A 22,097-nucleotide genomic window follows, 5' to 3' on the forward strand; every position below is an offset into this window, starting at 1 on the left:
CTGTGCTCTAATTAACTTGTAAGAAAAAGATTCAACTATTAGGGACCAGACCACATTTTTATCCTGCTTAAAAAACGAGACCGCATAATTCGAAGAACCATTTTACTTACAAAAACACAGGATTATATGTTTATTAAAAAAAAACACTGGATTATATGACGATCGAAAAGGAAAAGAAAAAGTCAAATAAAGAACTACAAAAATATAAAATAATTCATTACAGAGAGAAGGTCTTAATAAGAATAAGATTCAAGGAAATAAACAGTCTTGAGTGAAGTGAGTGACAAAAGACAACTCAGAGTTTTTGTTGAGTGAGAAAGTGTAACTCCCGTCCTTGTACCACTCGTTTCGACTTGTTTTCAACAGAAACTTCATGACAGAAGTCATGAGTTTCGGTTCAGACAAACTCGGGCCGTCCACATCTTTCGGTTCCCAACATTGACGCGTCTCCAAGCCTTTCCAGTACAAGTAGTTGGTAAGACGAGTCTCCTGCATGCAGCAACAGAAAGATAATAATGCTTTCACAACAATATTAGAACGACAAAGAATAAAATGAAGACTAATAAATGGTCTAATCACTAATGTGTCGATTACCTCTAACATTTTGCAGTCAACTGTCTCAAATTTGATCGTCTTTAATCTTGGCGAGTTTTGAATCAGCTTTGCTACACCAGGAATAATAGATGGATAGATAGCCGTCTCCAGAGTCAAAGCTTCGACCTTAAACATCGGAAAAGGAACACCACAGAGGACGGCAAGAGATAAGATCTATAAACAAATACAAAACAAATGAAAACGTAAGGGTTGTTGCTTAATAAGCATTTCACTTAGTAAAAAGAAAAAAAAGAGATTATTACCTGAAGACAGAAAGCTCCACACAAAGTAAGTTTCTCCACGTTCTGCAACTTGTCAAGCGCCTCAAGGATCAACACTTGAAGCGAATCAGCTAAACCAGTCTCAGGATCGCCAAAGTCATCGTACAAGAAACCAAGACGTCTGGAACAGTAGATGTCCACGTTAGCTTCTGTTAAAGAAGAGACATCCAATAACTCGCATCGCGACTCATCGCTGTGAGTCAATCTCAAAAAGCTGATACGCGGTGCCACGATCTTCAGCGTTTGCTCCCAGGACTGAACATCCAATCTCTTTAACATCAGACACTCGCTGAGATCAAGAAGCTCCAGTTTATCAACAAACAAAGTCAAACACTCGAGAAGCGGAGAGCCAGAGAGTATCTTGGCGCATGCCTCGTCAGAAAGATCACATCCCCTCAAAGACAACGTCTTCAGCGAAGTCCAAGACACGGTGACGTGTCCAGGAATCTTATCGATAGTACCTGAGTACTCCACAGAGAGCTGCTTTAAAGAGCGGCTGGTGAAGAAGATCTCGGGGAAAAGGTAAGGTACGGCGTGAGAATGACGGAACTCTAGAGACAGCTTCTCCGTGTCGCGAGACACGGCGAAATCGATAAACCTGTCGATCTGGTTAGCCTCGGTGCTGATTGAGAGATTAAAACTCGTGATTTTGGGAGATGAGTATCTGGATAAGGTTTCGTAGACCGAATCGGGTTCGTATCTGTAGCAATCGATGTCGAGAAAAGGCGTCTCGGACCATACGTGCCTCCATCGCTTGGACAGAGCGGAGGTTCTGACTGCGTACTTTGTCGGGATTTGAGAGAAAATGTGTTGGAGGATCGCGTCGGGTAGAGAGCTGATGGAATCCTCGCCGTCGATTGATTCTCTCCCTCGTTTGATTTTGCGGTGGCTAGGGTTTTCTACTGCGGCTGTAAAGCCGTCTATCTCTGGGCGATCGTCAGACATGGTGTCGTCACAAGCGTCTATTCATCTCTGTGGCTCTTTTTTGTAGTGGCGGGTGATGATTCAAATAATGGGCCAAAAACCTATTATGTTAATGGGCCGAAACAACAATAGAAAACCTATACAGATACTCCTTTGTATTATTTTATTATTCTTTTTTTTACCTTTTACATATTAATATAAACTTATTTTAGTACACTAATTTATTTTTTACTTTACTTCATTTTATTTTTAATAGAAATCATATTTTACATTTAATTCAAATTTTATTTTTAAATATAATGATAAGTTAATTCTACAACATTCAGTTTTTACGTAAAAAAAAACTAAAACATGAATTATATAAATCGAGAATTTATTGTTAACTATTAACATGTCATTTAATAGTTTTTTTTTTGTAAACTAATGTCATGTAATAGTTTGCAACGTCGTATTAATTCCACACACGTCAGACAGCTAATAAAAGAGGTTGTCGACGATATACAGTTGCAACCATTACAGTTTGATGAATGAGACATTACTACTACTTTACTGCACCCAACTGCAAAGGCCAATGAGCATAGAAACTCCATGTATACTTTCTAAGCAAATTGAGAAAAAGAGAGTGGATAAAGTAAATATGTAAACAGTTTCAATTAATGCAAGTAACTTTTTATGTTCCTATAAATATAGCAAAGGAAAGGACGATGTAAATCCAATTAACAAATAAGAGCCAAATATGGAAACCACACTGAAAAAGTCGATGATCGCTGGATTACAGACAGTCCCGCCGGTGGAAGTCACGAAACACCGTAGAGTCCGCTCCATATCCGTTGGAGATCCCTTGGGATCAGGAATATTCCAGCGAACATTAAACATAGTCACGTATTACAAGCATGCAGGTGATTGTGGTGACAGAGGGTGGTTAGTGGCGGGGTGGATGAGGGAGTCATTAGGGAGATCCTTGACTGAGCATCCGATGATTGCTGGTAGACTGCGGTGGAGGAGGAAGACAACAACGGCGGATGAAGATGGTCTGGAGGTGGTGGCTAATGACTGTGGCGTTAGGCTCGTTGAGGCTAGGTTCCCAGCGAGTTTGCCGGAATTTTTTGAAATGGTGAAAAGAGACAAAAGCAGAGCTGAAGCAGAGACTGTCTTCTGGACAGACATTGATGAAGTTGATCCTCGATTCTCTCCATTGTTTTATGTTCAGGTAACTAACTATTTACCTTAAATTTATATTAACTGAAATTAGTTCAGATCAATATGTCAAAAAACCTATATTGTAGTAAAAGTTGTTATTAAAACTGAGTTTCTTGGACTTGCAATTTTTCTGCATAAATTATAAACTAATTTTTTATGGGGATGTGTTTTCTTTTAATTTTGTTAATAGGTGACGAGTTTTGAGAGTGGTGGATACTCAATTGGGATAAGCTGCAGCATCCTATTAGCTGATATCCTCCTTGAGACAGACTTCTTGACCAAATGGGCTCAAATCCAAAGCTCTTTAGCTCATTCACAGACCACACTCAATCCACTCTTCTACCTCCCATCGAACAAAAGAATCAATTTCCTCACTGAACTGTCTTCGTCAGCCTCGGTTCTCGACCGCGGTGATCCCTTTAATTTCCTGTGTAAAACATGCTCGAAAATGTCACTAGTCTGCATGAAAAAAACATTTGCTAACCGAGAAACAGCTAGGGCGAATGTATTCTTGTTCGTCAAGCAACAAGGTGGTGATGAAAATGGTACCAAGGTAGAGATACACACTAGAGATGAAGCGTTTAGCGATTGCGATTGTGGTGACGATTTAGAGGAGGTGAGAGATGTTGGAGTACTTGATGTGAATTTAGCGTTCGATGACAAATTTGAAGGAAGTTCATGTTGGATTGGTTCCATCTCAAACGGGCTTGTGTTTGGCGTCCCGTCTACTTTTGGTGGTGATACCAAGTCGCTTGCCAAATTTATTGTTGCATTGCCAGAAGAATGATTCATTCAGATCAATGGCAATATGGCATTACTATCTTATTGTATGGTTTTCTAAGAAGAAATTATTGTTCAGTTTTGTGTAATCATGTGATTATGCATTCTGCAGATTTTTTTTTTAGTTTGTCATATTAAAATATATACAATATTAGAACCTTTGAGGTGAATTTTTTTAAATATACAACTCTTTTCCATCAAGAGTTTCCTTTTAAAATGTATTTCTACATCTATTGATTAGCCTAAGAAATTTAAAAAAAAAAACTTTAAACCATGCGAAGAAGAGCTTCCTCTTGTTTTCTTCCAACAGTTGCACTCTTCTCCTTCCCTCACCTCCTACCGCTTCTGCTAATCTTTTGTCACAAGATGCTAATCTAAGAGAGATGGAAGGAACCTTGACCTTCAGTTATAGCATAAATTAGCTTCTCCTTCATGTTTTCCTACACAACACAGACAAGAAACAAAAAAGCAGAAGCACAACACAATGAGATCGTTCCAGAGACCGGCTTTTGTACACAGGAATAAGAAAGAGTGTGGTTAACAAAAGATGTAGAGAGAGATATCACTTTGGAAGAGTAAGGTGGAAGCTTGAGATAATTTGCGCATGTCATCACACTCGGCAGGTCTGTTTCTGAAGAATCGCTACCATGCTGTTGCACAACAAATGAAACAGAAGGCTGATGAGAAAACATAGAGAGATTAAAGTATTAACATAATAACGTGAGCAAAAATTTGAGTCAAGACTGTACCTTGCGGACAATTGTAAGTTTGGGATTGAGAGACGCCAAGCCCCCAGGAGGTAGACGAGGACATCCTGTTACAAATTGCAGAAAGGCTCGCTGTTGCTCCTTGTCAAACTCTTGCAGAATCTCCAACAACTAGGGAATACAAACAACAATGGGACCATTTAGTTTAACCCGCGAAGACAGAAAGATGGTTTGTGTTTAAAGAAGAAAACCAACATTTTGAACAGGTGGGCTGCTAGAAGTATATCCATGATCAAACTTGACGTGATCCAAGACTTCATTCATCTGCAAAAGGAAGGAGTTTGTTTCTCAGTTGATGAAAAAAAACGGTACCCAAAACCGTCGAACCTGAAGGTTTACTTACATTAAAGAGATCTCGTTCTCCACACAGGAGAGTTTCCAGTTCTTCTTCATTGAATATCTCAAGATGTTCAATAGGGAAAATCTGCAAGCGTGTAGGAATGATTCAAGCAACCTTAAAAAAAACTATTAGAGGAAGAAAGGAGCTAAAGAGAAGTCTCTACGTACTTTGTCGAATCCAGACCGAAACGCTTCCACTTGTTTTTGGATCCCGTTACATACTGTTGCATTGACAATAGCCTTGATATATTCCTCGAGGTTATCCAAATTTACCTAGAACGACAAGGAGAGTCGATATTAACCGACAATGTACATGGAACTTGCGAAAGAGACTAGTTCACAAAACTGAAATTATTAGCGTACCATATCATTAGCAGAATGGGGAGCGAGAACATAGTCCGTGTAGCCAGGCAGGGTAAATTCAAGACAAAGGTCCTCAATCTTTGTTCCACGGAAACTCAAATCACACTTGGCTGCTGCTCGGGCATCACTTTGTGATTCTGAGAAAACCTTTTTCCTACGTGCCAGAGCTTGCAATTCAACCAGTGTTTTACAAAGTTCTGGGTCAATGAAGTGGATGTCAAATGAACTCAACTCCTACATGAAAAAAACTTGCTCAGTAATGATTTTTGCGAAGTAGGTAAGAGATATGCATAAGTAAGATGTGATGCTTGATCCCAATTTACCTGTCCGAGAACCAGTTTATAGAAGGCTTTGGAGAAAGGAATGTCTAAGACTCGTCCATCATGTAAAGCCTTTGCGACCACTGTCCCTAAGAGAACAAACTTCTGCAGCACATCTGGGAAAGCAGTTGATGTATCTGACCAAGGTCGTGGAAAGAGTCCTGAAGGAGCCACCAAAGATCCGGAGCCCTCCCTTGGTTTTCCAGCAAAGGAACTACGATCACTCCTCCACATGCCAAGGTCGGGATCTTGAAACGCTCTACTGACAAGTGTGTAGAACTCCAGCGTTGGCCCAAGACCAGTTCCCACTTCTTCACTGTACTCAACCTCAATGACCACCTTCTGGCTGCCGTGTAACTCCATCATTTTTGCAGCAGACTCCAGAATGTTTTGACGGCATGCTAAGAACTTTTTACGAGGCAAACTACCAGTTGCTGGGCGCCCTTCACCATGACCACTTGAACTGCTGAGGTGTTGTGGATGATGATGGACTTTCTGCGAGCCGAATGCTGCAAGCCGGAAGTATTTGGATTTGACTTCAAAACTAAACAGGAATGGGCATGAACCCATTAGATCATTAAACCACGGTGGTAGACCGCACGTTGACAAAGCAAAGGAATCACGCAGCTGCTGCTCTAACTTCTCTGTAAACTTGCTACTAACAAATTCAGTATACGGCACAGGACGAACCTCCACCCTGAGATCATCCAAAGTCTCCAGCCTACCTTCCCCAAAAGCATTAATCCGTTCATGACAAATCAGGTGAAAGAGGTATCTGTTCATGGCCTCCAGACTCTTAAGCAGAAACAATATGTCATACGCAGGAGGATTTGTTCCCATGTAGCGCAAACCAAGCGTATGAGCAAACAAGTAGGATAAAAACGAGTGATACTCGTCATTGTTCATAATAGATCCGAGAAGAATCTGATTTTCATGAGACTCTGCCAGTTGTGGAGCCCTTTCATAAGTGATGGTGTGGGTTCCACTCAGCTTGGAATCGTTGGTAGTTTCACTTCCTGATTTAAGTTTGTGCAAGAGAATTGCCTGGTATACAGTCAAAGAGCGGTCTAGTTCAATCCCTTCTAGACGAAACAAAAGTCTAGGTAACGGATCCTCTTCAGCTAACGCATCCTCCTCTTCAGATGAGGAAGTATTATTCTCTTCGGAAGTATTCTCTTCCCCTGAATCTGTAAGCTGCTCTTGGTCTTCCTCTTGAGATCCCTTGAGACGCAAAAAATTCCAAAGACGCAAAAGATAAATTTACATAGTATAGTAACTAACAAAAGAAGCTTGAAGGGAAGGAAAGATACTAACTAAGTCAACTTCTTCTCAAGTAAACCAACAATCGAAACACTACCTAATGCTCATCTTCAATTCAAAATACTGCTACTTTGGAAGTCATGAAAGCGTAACTAACGTCTATGATGCAAAAGTAAGAGTAATGCAGCTACGAGTAAAAATCAAAGCCATTATTTTCGTTCCATCTTGAAAACTTTCACCATTCGAAAATCAGGTGGAAAGCAGAGAACTCTATTCTAGAACACAATTGCTTCCTCTAAACTTAATACTCGAGACTCTTGAATTCCTCCTAATCAAAGCAAATCAGAAAGATAAAAGGAAGGTTGCACATGCAACTTCCGCAAGGCTAAGATTAGAAAGTACCTGAGATGCATTAGGAATGTCAATCTCCATATGGCTTGAGCCTTCACCTTGACAAGATATCGAAGTCGACTGCAGCTGAGAAGATTGGCATTCCATAGCTTGATCTTTTGCTTCGACGGAATCTAAAGGTTTTAAATGGACTTTAGGCCACATGTATTGATCGACAGCATCCAAGTAGCAAAGTGGGTCAACGGTGACCAAGTCTTGGGAGTAATCACGCAAACAAGTCTCCCCCTCTGCTCTGACAAAACGAACTCTTAGGATTGGATAACTTGTGCTACGTCCATTGGGAACAGTCGCGAACGAGTTCCTTTGCTTCAAAAACTGGCTTAGGACAGTGGGGTAGTTTTCTAAAGAAGATAAGGAATTTTGGAGCTTCTTTATTAATACGGATGAAGTTGCCTCGCCGTCAGACCAAAGTAATCTTGTGAACACTTCAAATCTGTTACCAACAAATGGTAAACTATCACATTCTGGATCGCCTTTGCTAAAATTCCTTTGGTGGAGTCCATTAGACAGATAATTTGCCAGTGCCTTTACAACTCCACTCTCTGTAAATTCAAAAGTGGACACTGATTCCTTTCCGTTGAGCCTTTCGATGATCTGATTCCATATTGAGAAGAACTTCTCAGTATGCAGGGCACGTGCATCCACAGGTACATTCATCAGATCGTTAAGTGCTGATGACACGTGCTTGAGGTTCTGGAGAACATCTGTCAAGCCTTTCTGAGAGTCGAATACCTCAGGTCCAAAGAATCTCTCCTTGATACGTGTTGCGAGAATGTAGACAGAATCTTTCTCGATCTTACAAGTTTGTGAAGAAGAGGAACTCGATCTTTCAAAAATCTGGCACAATGAGCATTTCACATTCTCTTTCGAAACAGGCTTTTGTGAGACGTCAGCAGATACTGGATTCTGTTGCCCCCTATCAGTCTTGAAGAGTGCTTCAATTGCGAAAAAAACGCCCTCCCTTATAAACGAATTCAAAAAAGCATCTCTATATTTCTCCAGAAGCACTTCAGCAATCTGTAGTGCTACAACGACCACATGATGATCTTTCCTTGACAAAATGCCCGCCAAAACACTGCAGCATCATGAAAGTACTATCATTAGCTAGAAAACAACAGGGTTGAGAAAACTTAAAGATGTACCTTGAAAACAACAGGGTTAAGGAATTCTCAACAGAAAAAAAAGAAAAGGAACTAATGAATTCAAAACAATGTACCTTAAAATGTTTGCAGTCTTCAGTAAATCGATAAAATCAGCCGACTTACTCAAGCAAGTCAGCTTGTGAATTGCTGATAGGCAACCATAAGAAACATATGCGTTCGCTCCAGATTTTAGCACCTACAAAGAACTCACAAGATACATCATACTCTTAAGAGAGTAATAACCATAACAATTCATATGCACAGAGCATAAAACTGTATGTCGGAAATAACCTGAATCAAAACAGGAAGCATGTCTGCTCCAAATTGTTGCAAGAGATCGGGCTGATTGACAAGAAAACTTTCCTTTTCCAATGCCAGCTGATTATCCTCTACTAGTGAAGATGGAAGAAGCTCAATCACCAACTTAAGAACTTCATGCACCTGAGTAGTAAATTGATTTTCATCACCAACATTATATCATTGCATTCTTCCACCAAAAGATACTTTGAGAGATGACTATTTTGAAAAGAAAAAAGAATCCCTCTGTTTGAGTAAAAAGGAACAAAAGAGTGATCTATGAAAATACTCATACCTGGTTGGAACATGTATTGTTGGGATGTGTAGAAGACACTGAATGAGAAATGTCATACGTGGATATAATTTCTTTAAGTCTGTAGCCAATATTAAGCTCGTATAACGTTCTGAAGGCCAAAGTTGAACCAGAAGATAGTTTTCTTAGCAATCGAATCAAACCCTGCCAGAAAGCCAAAGTACACAGATGTTATGTTTATGCAATGAATATCAAGAGCGATCATGGAAAAGAAGAAGAGATCTCATGTACATTGTAAACAGGTTGAGATAGGGTGGTGCGGCCATTCAAGTTTAAAAGATGTATGGATTGATGAATCAGTTGATGGCTACATAGTTGATCCAACATTTCAGGTGACTGGCTAACTTGATCTGCTATTTTTGTCAAGCAAATAGCCACACTCTCGACCAACTGCAATCACAACATAATGCTATCAATGTCGTAGAAGAACACTTTTCAGATAAGAAAAGAAAAGTGAACTGATTATCAGTCTCACCTGTCGATCTTCATATTGAAGAAGATTGCACAAAATTGGAACAGCATCCATAATAGGCGAGGGAGACTCAGAGGAAAGCTCCCTACATATATTCACCACAGTAGAAACTGCGACTCTCTGATACAAATGCGATGGCCAAATCAATAACTCAAGCTAAACCAAGTCACAAGAAACAGAAAAAATTGATATAGCAAGATCATTCTCCAGATGGCAAACCTGTAAGCTTGTTGAGAAGAAATCAATATAAGAAAGCACTGCCTTAATTGCTCCAGCATTCAAGCACGCCACTGGATTATCTTTGGATATTTTCTCAAGTGCTTGCAAACACTGGCCAAGTCAATTAAACACTGATCAAAACAAGGACTCTTGAGGTGTAAGGGAAAAAAAGGCTTGTGTGGCAAAAGGTGTATATGTACCTGCTCAGCAACGTCCAAGTACTCAATCGTCAGTAGTCTCTGGCAGAGAGCAGGGAGAGTCTCATGCTTCACAAGGAACGCTACAGACGGCGGATAAACATCGGACAAGTAAGTAATGGCTCTGATAGCGAGGAGCATGATATCTGCATTGCTCTCATGATTAGCCAACTTAACAAGCACCCGGGAGAGCGTATCCGCCATCACCCTCGGCGAAAACGAGTCTTCAGTACAGAAAGACAAGACCTCACATAACTCGGTAAGACCAATCAACTGCAGAGAAGGATCGACTTCTTCACTCAATCTCGAGACGAGAGAGCTCAATTTCTGCTGATCCTCAGATGATCTCCCATACTGAATATCCTGGAGCTCCTGGTGCCTCGGATCTTCTTCATCATCATGGTCATCATCAGAATCGCAAGTTCCATAGTCCGAGTCCTCCTCCCTGTCTTGTTCTTGTTCTTGTTCTCCCTCTGAACTAGAAGGAGAATCAGATGAAGAAGTATCCATATCAGCGTCGGAGTTCTCTTGCCCTGAGCTCGCTCCATTGGCTGCTGCTGCTGCTGCTTCTTGAGACTGGCTCTGAGCAGACGAGTCGGAAGAAGATGTGCTTGTCCTGGAGTCCTGTGAGTTACAAGCTCTCTTATCAGCAGGTAGCTCCTCCACATCCTCCATTCGTTTCTGCCCTCTGTTCTCCATCTCACACTTTGATCTTCCAATTAAAACTTCAACCTACACAAACCAACAAAGGATCAACACAGATGCTTTCTCAATTACTAACAAACAAAGAGGATTCAACAACTAAGACTCAATCACTATCCCAAAATCAGTGGAGATAACAATAAAAAAAAAAAGTTAGGGTTCTTCTCCTGCAATTCTAATTAACACAGACATAAGGCGATCAATATCCTGAGAGAGAATCAAACCAAGTACACAGAGAAGCTTCACTGACGAGAACTAAAATACTAAAAAAACATATAAAACAATACGCAGAGAAGATCAATGATCGCAGTGATAATCAAAAATCAGTTTATAGAAGAGAGACAGACCTCTCGTGATCACAGAGACGATCTCTGTGGAGAGAGAAAGCTATCGAGAGAACCTTAAATATCCTCTGAGGGATTGGAAGATAACAGAGAGGAGGAGAGTCTTTAGGGCTTTCTTTAATCTCCAGAAAATCAAATAAATACAAAAACTATATGATATCTCTCTCTATCAATGTGTCTGTGGGTGTGTATATATATATGTACCAGTTTCCTTTGCTTATTTGCTAAGAGGCTGGTTTAGTCAAGAATTGTATATCCTCTGCGGAGGAGCACACGGTACTTCCAATGTTAATGGAAAGGTTTGATTAGATCGGGCGGTTCATATTAGTTGAAAGAATATCGGACGGACGAGTGTTTTGTAAGCCGGTTCTTTCCCCTTTTGGGATTGGAGTGTTTAGCACCGCCTCTTGTGATTACTTTTCCACGTGTCGTTATTAACAGTGGCAAGCCGTGCAATTAATCAAAAGCTTCTTTTCCATTTTTCCACAAATTAATCTATGTTTATGGTTATTTATTTCTTTTTATATTAAATGTAGCATGATTAATGCGTCATTAAGTCTTTTAATTTAGGGTTTCTTATAAGAGATGATGAAACTATAAACAAACAAAACAATTCTTCCGCCACCTAAATCTGACTGAATGTATTTGTCAGAAAGAAAGTAATCAAATCAGTAGTATATCTTCATAATATTCATTATATTAGTCAATATAATAGTGTTTCAAAAAAAAAAGTCAATATAATATTTAAAAGAAAAAAATGAGAAAACGATTTATTTAAACTAGTTGATCATGATAATTAATTTGAAATAATTCTGGGACGTCCAATTAAATGTTTGATTTAAATCTCCATAATTTTCTCACTAGTTTCCTTGTAATTTACAGGGAAAGTGACAAAATATCTGACAAAACTATAAGGAAAGTTGTGACTACACCTTTTTGGAGAGAAGTTATATTTCCAATTAATTATAACAAAATCTAACTTTGTTGACGAAAAAGATCTGATCTTTGATGGTTAGATTTAAAGAAACTTTAGGGCCAAGGAATCACAATTATCATATCATTCGGGCCGGATCGACCTAGTTATGTCCAAGGGGCTGACAATACTGGACCTGTCCGGTCTACATTTTTTTTCTTTGAAGAGTCCGGTCTACATTTATGCTCTTCTGTTAATGATAGAAACTAGGTAAGATCGAGGCCTTCTTTTCCCTATTCATGGCTTATGGCTACGTTCTTGTAAAATTCAGGCAAGAAACATTGGTTCTGGCTTCTCCCTTTACTCCAGCTTTTACTCGAATGCGCTAAAGGCTTCGGGCTGCCTTGTTACGTACGAAATTAACAATTTCAGTGATATTAGTTATGGTGGTAATATACTCATATGATTCAACTCTCATCCTTAATATAGACTTTGATGACTACGGTTTGTTATGATAAAGATAAGATGATCAAAGAGATTGAAGCAAAATCACTAACAATAGAAAAGTTGAAACATGTTCATACTCAAATCCTCTTAACTCAACAAAGATAAGACCTCAAGAGATTAGAACACAGATAAATCCAAAAGAAAAGAAGGTAATAAAACATAAAATATAACCAAAATCTTATATGAGACGACAAAATCATAAATATTCTTGTTACTGACTGGCTCCGAGCCACTTGGTGAAGTTATCAAACTCTGTGTAATCACTGTCGGAGATCATAGTCTGGTACCACGCCTTTCCTGCTACTTTAATAGCTTGTGATTGCTCCTAAGAGCAAACAAGAAAACAAAAGAGTTCGAGAAATGAGTCAGCTTTGTGTGTACTAAAAGCACAACAGATTAAAAACTATTGAAATATTCAGGATACAATATGAGTTACTCTACAAAACTAATCTAAATGTAGTGCTTATGAACTCAACAAGATCAGTACTAACACAACATATGCTAGCAGAAACTGAACTAATCCACTAGAAATGACTTAGAATTCGTAACCCTCTAACGTGCAATGATAAATTACAAAACAAACTGTAACCCACATCAAACTTGAGTTAGACAACAACGTTGAGTTTACCTTAGAGACGGTCTTCCTCTTCTTCTCGAGCTTCTCTTTCTTAGACTTAACCCTCTGCGCTTCAGCCAACAGAGACATCCTCTTCGCGGTCTTAGCATAAGGATTCAACTTAAGCATCACATTCAAATTCTTCAACGGATTCTTCTTAAGCACAGCTCTCTTCACATCCTTCTTAATCGGCTTCACCACACTCTGAACCTCATCAGAGTTAATAATCCTAGCCAAATCAGCGTTCACCATCTTCGCACGAGGCAAAACGTAACCCTTCTTCATCTCAGACGGCTTCTCGAACGAGCCATAGATAGACTCAAGCTTCTCAAAAGCAGACTTAGTCCAAATCACAAACCTCCCAAGGTGACCACCAGGAGCTAACTTCAACAAGTTAAGCCTCTCCACGTGGCAAAGCTCCACACCAGTGATATTCCTAAACGCTTTCACAATCTTAGCTCCTTCGGTTCCGTAAACAACAAGACGACCTTTCCTAGAGATGTAACGACGGTTCCTCATCTTACCAACACCAGACCTAATCCCAATACTATCCTTCGCCTTCTCCGCATCGTCATAAGCTCCGATCTGCTTCAAAACCTTGATCGCGGCGCTAGTCTTCTCCACGGCCTCAGCCGAATCGCTAACGACGAGAGGCATCTCGGGGACATTCTCGATCTTGTGACCACGAGCCATCACGAGAGATGGTACGGCAGTAGCGGCGATGGCGGAGACGATCGCGTGCCTCTTCATGTTGACGTTGACGCGACGGTGCCAGAGTCTGTGGATCTTAGTCGGAGCGAACATCCGACCGCCGCGACACATGTTTCCGAACGCCGCTTGGCCCGCGCGGTGAGTTCCGCCGCCGGGGACGCGAGGGATACGGGAGACGGCTCTTCCGGTTCCCCATGACTCGGCGGAGGTCTGGTGACCGGCGCGTTTGGAGACCGCGTAGGGCTGGCGGCTGTTGTTGGAGATCTGGTGGTGGACGAAGTTGACGATGTCTGGCCTCACGGGCGCGGTCATGACGTCTGGTAAGACGACGGTGGTTGATTGGTCGGTTGTCATGTCGCCGTCGAGTCCTTGGACGGTGACTAGAGGGCGTGCGGCGGCTGCCATTTTAGGGGGTGGAACGAGTGTCTGCGACTGGAGATTATGCGTAAGGGTACGACGCAAAGTGGAGTTAGGGCTTTTGACGACTTATATAGTAAATGGTGGATGTATATGCGGGCCTGAAAAGCCCATAGGCCCTAAATAAACTAGAAAACGGCTTTTTATCATGTTTCGCTGCTTGTCCACTAATTTTCGATGGGCTTTGTACAATGGTGGTGCATACGTATTCTAATTTACTGTGTAGAAATATTATAATGTTCATCAAATCTCCCATCAAAGCTTAGTCTCTTGTCGAGTAGGAGATAACTGAAGTTGGAGTCGAAATTCATCCTTTCTTTGATTCGAGTCAAACCGCATAAACTTTCAACCGCAAAGCAAACCAGATCGATAGTATATTTCCAAACTCCAGCCGCTGTCTTATCAGCCCAGACCTCACTCACATTTTTCACCGAATCATTCATCGAGGATGGTTTGAACTCTGCAGCATATACCTGTTTAAGATGACCTATACACTTTTCTGAAGTGGAGAACTTCTCCGAACAACTACGACAGAGCCAAAAAGTTCATATTTCGTTCTTCTTTACATGACAGAGAACTTTCTCCACGGTCATCTTTGCCCACTTTCTCAAATTTATTCTGCACAAACCATCGAAATTTCTGAATACTAATTTTCATGAACTCATAGGTCTCAATCTCTCAACCATACCACCATTCTATAACAATTGTAGTCAATATTAGCCAAAGGCAGCAAATGCTTTCTGGATAATTGAATCTTGCTAGAAATACTGAAGCCATAAGACTCAATCTAGAAAAATACATGGAATAATTCTTCTGTAAACAGGTTTCTGCCGCAAGAAACAATTTTGATATATCAAAGGATTCTGGAAATGATGAAACAAATAATAAAAATCTATCCACATAAAACGAAACCAAATAGAAAATTTTGCATTAGTCACTCAAAACTTTGATCAAAAAATAGGCAGTAACATAAAAAGATCTGGGATTAGAATGTCACCTTAGCTGTTTTGCCTTGAGGTTTTGTGATGATGCTTCATGTCCTACTCTTGGAGCTTTATCAATGCAGTACGCAAGTTTGTTCTATATCCTATGTCTAATTTTGTGCGTTTATATTTTGTTTGCATGGATGTATTCTTAATCAACTCTTTTTTTATTGCAGGTTTGTCAGGAAGTGATATATGAAAGTTAGTAGCTACAGTATAAGAGGATTTTTCAAATATTTATGTGAATTGCTTTCTTTTGCAATACTTTCATCTTTAACCACAAAACTAAATGTATGTAGTGTGCTTGATCAAAATCTTGCAAAATGTTTCACCAACAGTATAAGAGGATTTTTCAAATATTTATGTGAATTGCTTTCTTTTGCAATACTTTCATCTTTAACTACAAAACTAAATGTATGTAGTGTGCTTGATCAAAATCTTGCAAAATGTTTCACCAAACACTAGTCTTTCTATGTAATTTTTCAAGCTATGAGATAAACCAGTTGCGCGACTGGATAGAAACACCTAAAAGGCCAAAAATTAATCTCTTATGATCGTTTTAGACAACAACATCAGAAAAGGATTATTGTTGAACAAATGGATGAAAAGCTGCTTTAGATGGTCGTGAATATGTTTGAGATGAAGGTAAAAAAAAGTTATTATATTATTGTCTTGATAAAGATTTATTGTTGAACAAGTAGATCAGATAATATAAATAAAATATATAACAAATTTTAGTTTATACAATAAAAATTCAATTACAAAATAAACCTAAATGTCATATAATATATTTTAATTTGAAATAGAAATATGTTTATATTATCGTTTTAATATTAGTTAATAGCTTTTAGTCATAAAATAAATAGTATTTATCAAAAAAAAGAATCTTAATTAATAATAATATTATAAAGGATTTTAATAATATAATATTTGGTGTCGTGGTTGGTGAATCAAAAATTTTATTGTTAAAATTACATTAAATTATGTAATTTTGGACACTAAAAGTAGACGGAGATTGGCCCCTCGTTTTAAGGAGACGACCCGGTCCATAAGAATCATGTTTTGGATTTAAGGCCCGAACTATTCGACTTATAACCCTACCGAGAGGCTAAATCGATCTCAATAGAAATATCTGACGATTCACCATGGCGAACAACGGAGGCAAGGACACGGCTACGGTGGAGCATGTCTCTGTTGAAAACCCTAAGAACATCGTTGACCTCAACACTGCGGAGCATGATGATGGCATTCTCGACGGAGAAGTCAAGGGAGTATCAGATTCGACTAATGTTTCCAGTGAGAAGAAGGACGAAGCCAACTCCAAGGCTATTGGATCTACCGATTCTGTGGATGCAGATGATATTCAGAAGAAGATTCGACGTGCTGAGAGGTTTGGTGTTTCTGTGAAGCTAACGGAAGAGGAGAAACGCAATTCTCGTGCTGAGAGGTAACGAATGGGAGGATTGTTATTTGATATGATCAAACCAACGTCGGCGAGAATGAAACGTGTTTCACCCCTTTTTATGCAGGTTTGGTACTGTAGCAGCGGTGAAGGACTCACAGGGAACGAAGAAAGCAGAGGAATTGAAGCGGAAGGCTAGAGCTGACAGGTAGATTTGTGTGTGTTTTGGTTTTAAAAAAAAAAGAAGAAGATGAATTTCTTACAGGCTTTGTGTTTCATTCAGATTTGGTGTTCCTGCATTATCATCCACTACTAAAGTGGATAGCACTGAGGAGGAAGAGGCAAAGAAGAAAGCTAGGCTCGCCCGTTTCGGGAACGGTAGTAAAGTTGATTCTGCTGAAGATGATAAACGCAAAGCTAGGGCACTTAGGTATGCGACCTGATTGATCTTTGTACCTTAGGTTTTTGTACTACTGTGTGGATAATGTGGTTTTGTGATTTGCTTTTTATTAGGTTTTCAAAACCTGCTTCTGATCCATCTTCAGGTTTACCTGGGAAGCTAAATATTGGCAAGGTATAACTGATGTTTAAATTGAGAGAATATATAGAATAGCTAATGATATATATATATATATATATATTGCTCAACTATTTGTTTCATTCTGCTTTCACAGGAGGCAGCGGTGTCAGGAAACGCTGCATAACGTTCCTGAATCTTCTATCTTTGTAGTTAGGTGAGTTTCACTAAATACTTATGATTGTACTGTTAAGTTTTGCGGTACCTGGTTTATTTCCTGTATCTAACTCCGCAGTCTTTTGTTTTTGGCAGGTAGTACTAGCGTTTTATCATTCCCTCTCTGGCTTCTTGATTTCTCCCTTTATTTTCTGCAATTAGAAGTCCCCTTGTGTAGTAGTATCATTATTAAGGTCGAAGTTTGGTCGTGGAGCAATAATCTTCTCAGATGGAGGGAAGCTAAGTTGTCACCAGATGAGAGATCATGTGAAACCAATGAGTAAACTATAGTTTTCATCGTGTTAGGACCTATAGGAATTCTGAAGTGGCTGGTGTTGATGTTTTCCATGTTGCAGGTGCTTAAAGTGGTAAGTATTTAGACTTTTTATTTCATTGAACTATTTGGCAACGTGGATGGTCCTTTTTAACACTGCTTGTTCGTACCAAGCACATGCAGCAGCAAATCGAGTTTTTTTTTTTAGGCTGTGCTATTTAGAAATTCTAGTGTTGATTGCTTTTGAGTTGTTGTGACAAATGCCTTTACTTGAAAACCCGCCTATTTTTCTAGCTTATCTACCAAAGCAACTGTTAATTATGATCATCTTATATCTTTGTTACGAAAGTGAGCTAGTAGTATACTCTGCTGCTGTGTGCTTGATTGCTAATATTGCATGCAAACCATTACCATGTGTCGTTGTTTGATTTACTTATTCATACCGCTACTTCAGAATTCCTTTGTCATGTAAGACATCATTAGAACTATAGTCGTACTCGTTGGTTTCCATATCTCTGGTCTCTATGTCAGTTGAAGGGAAGAGAGCCTCCTCAGACGCTGAATCTTATGTTCGTGGGGAATTCATCTTTATTCGCTTTCTGATGCTATAGACAGTTTCTTATGTGTCTGTAATAGATTATAGATAAAAACTTTTGTTAATACTTTTGAATCAAGCGCCAGAAAACTTTTATTAAGGGAATGTAATGTTTAGTTTTGCTTCTGATATGCTGCAAGTTAACTTGAAATTTTTTAAATTAACCAGCACTGATATTGATGATGTTTGCATGCAAGTACCCTCGTGTATGATTTGCATTACTGCATACAGGGGAACATTTAACATATGTTTTCTTAGAAAAAGAACATATTTTAGAAGATCTCGCAACTTAAAATATTATTCTAGCTATACTACTAGTGATTCCGTGCTCCTGCTTCCGACATTTATTTTTACTCCCAAGGAATTACACATTGTCTGATCAATCATGATGAAGAATGCGTTGAGTATCCACCTCTTATTGAGGCTCGAGATAGACCACAATAACGGTTATATCGTCATGGAAATGTCTTCTAACACCAGGATTGATCTCTTTTAGGTCAGAGTATCTCATCTCTCTTTTCTTTGCTGCTTCCTTCAACGCAGCTTTGAGTAGTCTCCTTGCTATTCCCTGGAGATTTGTCTCGTTATTAGCAAATATATACTTGCGTGCAAAAGTGTACAACAGAGAGGTGACTTAAGACGTGGAGCTTACTTGGCGTGCGGAACTATGTACAATATCAACAGCTACCTGGTTGCTAAGATGCTCCCAAAGCCCGTCTGAAGCAAGAATCATGAACTCGTCTTCTGGTTCAAGCTGAGTAACGGTGACTGATGGATCAGCGCTAAGGATAGGCTTGGTGAAGTGTTCTGCTACTCTGTATTTAGGCAGCAACGGCTCCCTGTTGAACTCTGCTCTTTTGAGGTATGCATCACCTATGGATTTTGTCACCTGATTAAATGTAAAACAACACATTTGCTTGTGAGTTTCACTACATCTTTGATGTGCACATGTTTTCATCATCAAGTAAATAGTCTACCTGGACGATGCCCTTCACACGCCACATCCGGTGCTTCATCACAAGAATGTTGGGATCATTGGGATGCATCGACCATAGCTCTTGCCTCGCAGACTCTACATTGGCGTTGTGCTCTACTGATAACTGAACAGCTCTCACTCCACCTCTCTCAGATCTTCCCAGCACAGCCCTTGAGTCTCCTGCGTTTGCAATATACACCAGTCCGTTGCATATCACTCCTGCCAAGCAACATGACCCCACTGATGCCATCTGTGGGTTCTTGCGCCATTGCTTCTTCACTGCCATGAGAAAATCTTCCTCTGTCTCTCCAAATGCGTTCCTCATCACCTCCTCTGAGATCTCTCCACTCTCGGTGGCAAACTCTGTTGATGTGTGAAATTTGAGCGTTAGAGTGTTACAAGAATGAGGATAAAGGCGGTGTGGTGTGTCTTACTCTTTAAATTGGGGAAGATGTTGTCTGCAATGAATCTGGAAGCCTCTGGACCTCCATGGCCATCGTAAACTCCAACAAACGTGCCTTGAACTTCAGGGTTGTTGAATGTCAACGGCCCTGATTCTATCTGGCACTGATCCTCCATCACACTGTTGGCTTGGATCATTGCCATTGAAAACTCTCCAAAGGCGTGAAGGCCAAGATCTTTGTACCATGTCAAGCCATCATTCTTTGTGAGACTGGTCTTACTTCTCTCCAAGCTGGTGGTACCTTTTCTCCAAAAGGGTTTAACCATCGTGTAATATATACAGATAAGGCTTAGAGATTACCAAGTAGTAGCAGTGGTTAGTAGTGAATTATGAGTTTCAAGTTCAAGGAAGGGACTATTTATATATAGTAGATAGTCGTGGAAGCCTTTAGAGTAAAATTTGAAGGTGTTGGAAAGTGGAAACCATATGGGAAGAGAAGAGGCCGAAAGGGTGTGGGTCAAAATAACTGAAAACAAAAGTAAATGACTCTGGGAGGTAAGACAAGAGGGCAGTAGTTTAAAATGGATATAATTTAGAGATTATCTTCTTTACTGTTCCATTTTGATTCTCTGTCTTAGTAAGGTGAAGTAAAAGCTGTCTTATTCTACTTTCTGATATATACTTAATCCATGAGATGCTTTTGCCTCTGAAGTTATCTTTGCTTTCTTGGAGGTTAAAAGCTTGTAAACTTAGGAACCAAGAGTGTTACAGCCTAAATGGTCATTTGATTATAACCCTGTTTGAATTCAAGTCTCAGTAACCAGTGGTGGCTAAACCCTTCATATTATATTAAAGTGGGAGACTAAATGTAACATACAGATTATTATCAGGGTTTTATATGAAGAAAGTATGTGAATATATGATTATGAGTTATGAGGAGTAATATCATGGAAAAATCTGTTTTCACAGAGGTGGTGGTGGTGTGTCACATACCGATTATCCAGTGTCTCTTTTATTATCTCAACTTTTGTTTTCTTGATTTGCTTTTGCAGATTGGTAATAGCGTGGGAAGAAAATGGATAGAAAAGGAAAGGTCATAGGATCTGTGTGAGGGAGAAGAGGACGTGGCCTTTTGGAGCATTGAACTTGGAATCACTTCAGAAGATTTTTAGAGAGCTGAGAAAGACTGAAGAGAGCAGAGAGAAGACATTTTGTGGGGCGACTGAGGAACACTCTTAGCTGTCTTAACCCTACAACTTTTGCCCTTTTCACTCAATCTCTTCTTTTTGGTCTTCATTTTAAATTTTAAAGATATTTTGCTACTGAGATTTTGATAAGAGATTCATTTTATGGATTATGGGGGTTGTAGTGAATTTCCCAAAGAAGATATGGTGATCTTTTTGGAATTTTTCTTTAAGTTCCAACTTGCGTTGGCCCTTCTTCTTCTTCCATGACCCTTACTGTCCTTCTATGTCGTTTCTCCTCGTTTTCTGTCACAAGATTCCACAGAACGACGTGTGTTGATCGATATAGTACATTGATGAGTTGGTAACTTATTGTATCATCTTTATTTTTTGTGCTTCGAAATGTAAAGAATGTAACAACTAACAAGCAAAAGAAACAAGAGTGAACGCTTACATAATTGGTCGGTCAGATCACAGAGAAAAAAGAGAGAGAAAAGAAAGTGAGACAGGGGACCGGCGGTTTGGCCGGCGCGTGAGAGTCCGTGCCTCCGTCGGAACCCTTTTTCTTCCGTCTGAATGTTCCTTCTTGCCTCCTCTCTGCCGTTCTTTCTTCGACCGCTTTGTCCGAGCTCTGATTCCGTCACCATCACTGTCGGTGGCTTCGGCTTTGGAGTAGAGACGCGTTCGCTTGGAGGTCTCCGGTGGAGAGGGAGTGGTTTTTTAGCTCCGTCGTCTTCGGATTTTTGCGGGAGGTGGAGGCTAGCTCAGATCCATCGACGCCGTCTTTAGTTTCTGGGAAGGGAAGCCTCTTCCGGCTTTGCTTTCGCCGGCTCTTGGTCACGGAGAGTAGAAGCTCTCAAAGTTCTACGCTGCCGTTTTAGGAACCCGAGTTCTGTTTGGGTTAAGGTTAGAATGTCTTTTAGGTTCAAGATCGGTTCTTTTGCCATAAAGGTGGCAGTTTGGGTCACGGCGTATCATCTCTCCGGAGATGAGGAAGAGTGCCGGTGACGATGGTGACTTTCGAGGGAGGAAAGTTGGGGTTCGAATCTCGCTCGTTTAGGGTTTGATGCAATTCAGAGTCGGAAGAAATCGCGATGGGTCGATGAATATCTCCGACGTGAAGACGGTGAGTCGAGGAACTGAGTTGGGTTCGGTGGAGGCTCTTAGGGTCTGAGCTCCGACGAACCGGGTGTGGCGGTTTTTGGTGTTCCGGCGGCAGTTCTAGGCGGTGACGTTCAAGTCGAGGCAAGGGCAACGCGATGCGATCTGACGGTGAGGATTCACCCACGTGGCTAGCCTCCTTGACGTGTGGACCGACCAAAGTCGACCGGTTTACGTGGTTTGAGTCTTTGTTTTTTTAGTTTTGGTTTAGCCGGCTGGGCTTTTGGGCTTTTGTCCTTTGTTGTAGTTTGTGGGCTTCGTGTACTGGGCTTGGCCCGTTTTATTAATGAAAAACAA

At 40.2% G+C, this 22,097-nt stretch overlaps 6 protein-coding genes across 7 annotated transcripts; 2 read left to right on the plus strand and 4 right to left on the minus strand.

The window, feature by feature from the left end:
• Positions 1 to 179: 179 nt before the first annotated feature.
• LOC108845685 (F-box/LRR-repeat protein At5g02910-like) lies at positions 180 to 1,820 on the minus strand. Its single transcript, XM_018618849.2, has 3 exons — positions 858 to 1,820; positions 595 to 768; positions 180 to 489 (listed from the first exon to the last, which is right to left on the minus strand). Exons 1-3 carry the CDS (start codon positions 1,818 to 1,820, stop codon positions 250 to 252), a joined length of 1,377 nt encoding a protein of 458 aa, XP_018474351.2. The 3' UTR covers positions 180 to 249.
• Positions 1,821 to 2,527: 707 nt separating this feature from the next.
• On the plus strand, positions 2,528 to 3,980 carry LOC108847348 (uncharacterized). The gene is made up of 2 exons (XM_018620569.2): positions 2,528 to 3,009; positions 3,190 to 3,980. Exons 1-2 carry the CDS (start codon positions 2,536 to 2,538, stop codon positions 3,784 to 3,786), a joined length of 1,071 nt encoding a protein of 356 aa, XP_018476071.2. The 5' UTR covers positions 2,528 to 2,535; the 3' UTR covers positions 3,787 to 3,980.
• LOC108847347 (E3 ubiquitin-protein ligase UPL4) lies at positions 3,929 to 11,094 on the minus strand. The gene is made up of 17 exons (XM_018620568.2): positions 10,929 to 11,094; positions 9,883 to 10,611; positions 9,683 to 9,793; positions 9,467 to 9,583; positions 9,223 to 9,381; positions 8,974 to 9,135; positions 8,673 to 8,822; positions 8,456 to 8,577; positions 7,231 to 8,314; positions 5,572 to 6,789; positions 5,249 to 5,482; positions 5,054 to 5,158; positions 4,890 to 4,970; positions 4,742 to 4,810; positions 4,529 to 4,657; positions 4,346 to 4,429; positions 3,929 to 4,219 (listed from the first exon to the last, which is right to left on the minus strand). The coding sequence occupies exons 2-17, from the start codon at positions 10,576 to 10,578 to the stop codon at positions 4,154 to 4,156; spliced, it is 4,587 nt and encodes a 1,528-aa protein (XP_018476070.2). The 5' UTR covers positions 10,579 to 10,611; positions 10,929 to 11,094; the 3' UTR covers positions 3,929 to 4,153.
• A 1,278-nt stretch (positions 11,095 to 12,372) lies between these two features.
• Positions 12,373 to 14,147, minus strand: LOC108847851 (60S ribosomal protein L4-1). Its single transcript, XM_018621211.2, has 2 exons — positions 12,974 to 14,147; positions 12,373 to 12,670 (listed from the first exon to the last, which is right to left on the minus strand). The coding sequence occupies exons 1-2, from the start codon at positions 14,075 to 14,077 to the stop codon at positions 12,557 to 12,559; spliced, it is 1,218 nt and encodes a 405-aa protein (XP_018476713.2). The 5' UTR covers positions 14,078 to 14,147; the 3' UTR covers positions 12,373 to 12,556.
• A 2,017-nt stretch (positions 14,148 to 16,164) lies between these two features.
• Positions 16,165 to 18,205, plus strand: LOC108847934 (protein MODIFIER OF SNC1 11). Its single transcript, XM_018621309.2, has 6 exons — positions 16,165 to 16,519; positions 16,602 to 16,682; positions 16,758 to 16,904; positions 16,988 to 17,048; positions 17,149 to 17,208; positions 17,304 to 18,205. The coding sequence occupies exons 1-5, from the start codon at positions 16,218 to 16,220 to the stop codon at positions 17,176 to 17,178; spliced, it is 621 nt and encodes a 206-aa protein (XP_018476811.1). The 5' UTR covers positions 16,165 to 16,217; the 3' UTR covers positions 17,179 to 17,208; positions 17,304 to 18,205.
• A 95-nt stretch (positions 18,206 to 18,300) lies between these two features.
• On the minus strand, positions 18,301 to 19,904 carry LOC108847933 (probable protein phosphatase 2C 67). 2 transcript variants are annotated; one of them, XM_057005572.1, is made up of 4 exons: positions 19,487 to 19,904; positions 19,054 to 19,415; positions 18,765 to 18,965; positions 18,301 to 18,644 (listed from the first exon to the last, which is right to left on the minus strand). In XM_057005572.1, exons 1-4 carry the CDS (start codon positions 19,779 to 19,781, stop codon positions 18,492 to 18,494), a joined length of 1,011 nt encoding a protein of 336 aa, XP_056861552.1. In that variant the 5' UTR covers positions 19,782 to 19,904; the 3' UTR covers positions 18,301 to 18,491. The 2 variants fall into 2 exon arrangements, with proteins under 2 accessions (XP_056861552.1, XP_018476810.1); XM_018621308.2 differs by having other exon boundaries at positions 18,729 to 18,965; positions 19,487 to 19,901.
• Positions 19,905 to 22,097: the final 2,193 nt, after the last annotated feature.

Source organism: Raphanus sativus, chromosome 3 (assembly GCF_000801105.2).
Source record: "Raphanus sativus cultivar WK10039 chromosome 3, ASM80110v3, whole genome shotgun sequence".
Classification (NCBI taxonomy): Eukaryota; Viridiplantae; Streptophyta; class Magnoliopsida; order Brassicales; family Brassicaceae; genus Raphanus; species Raphanus sativus.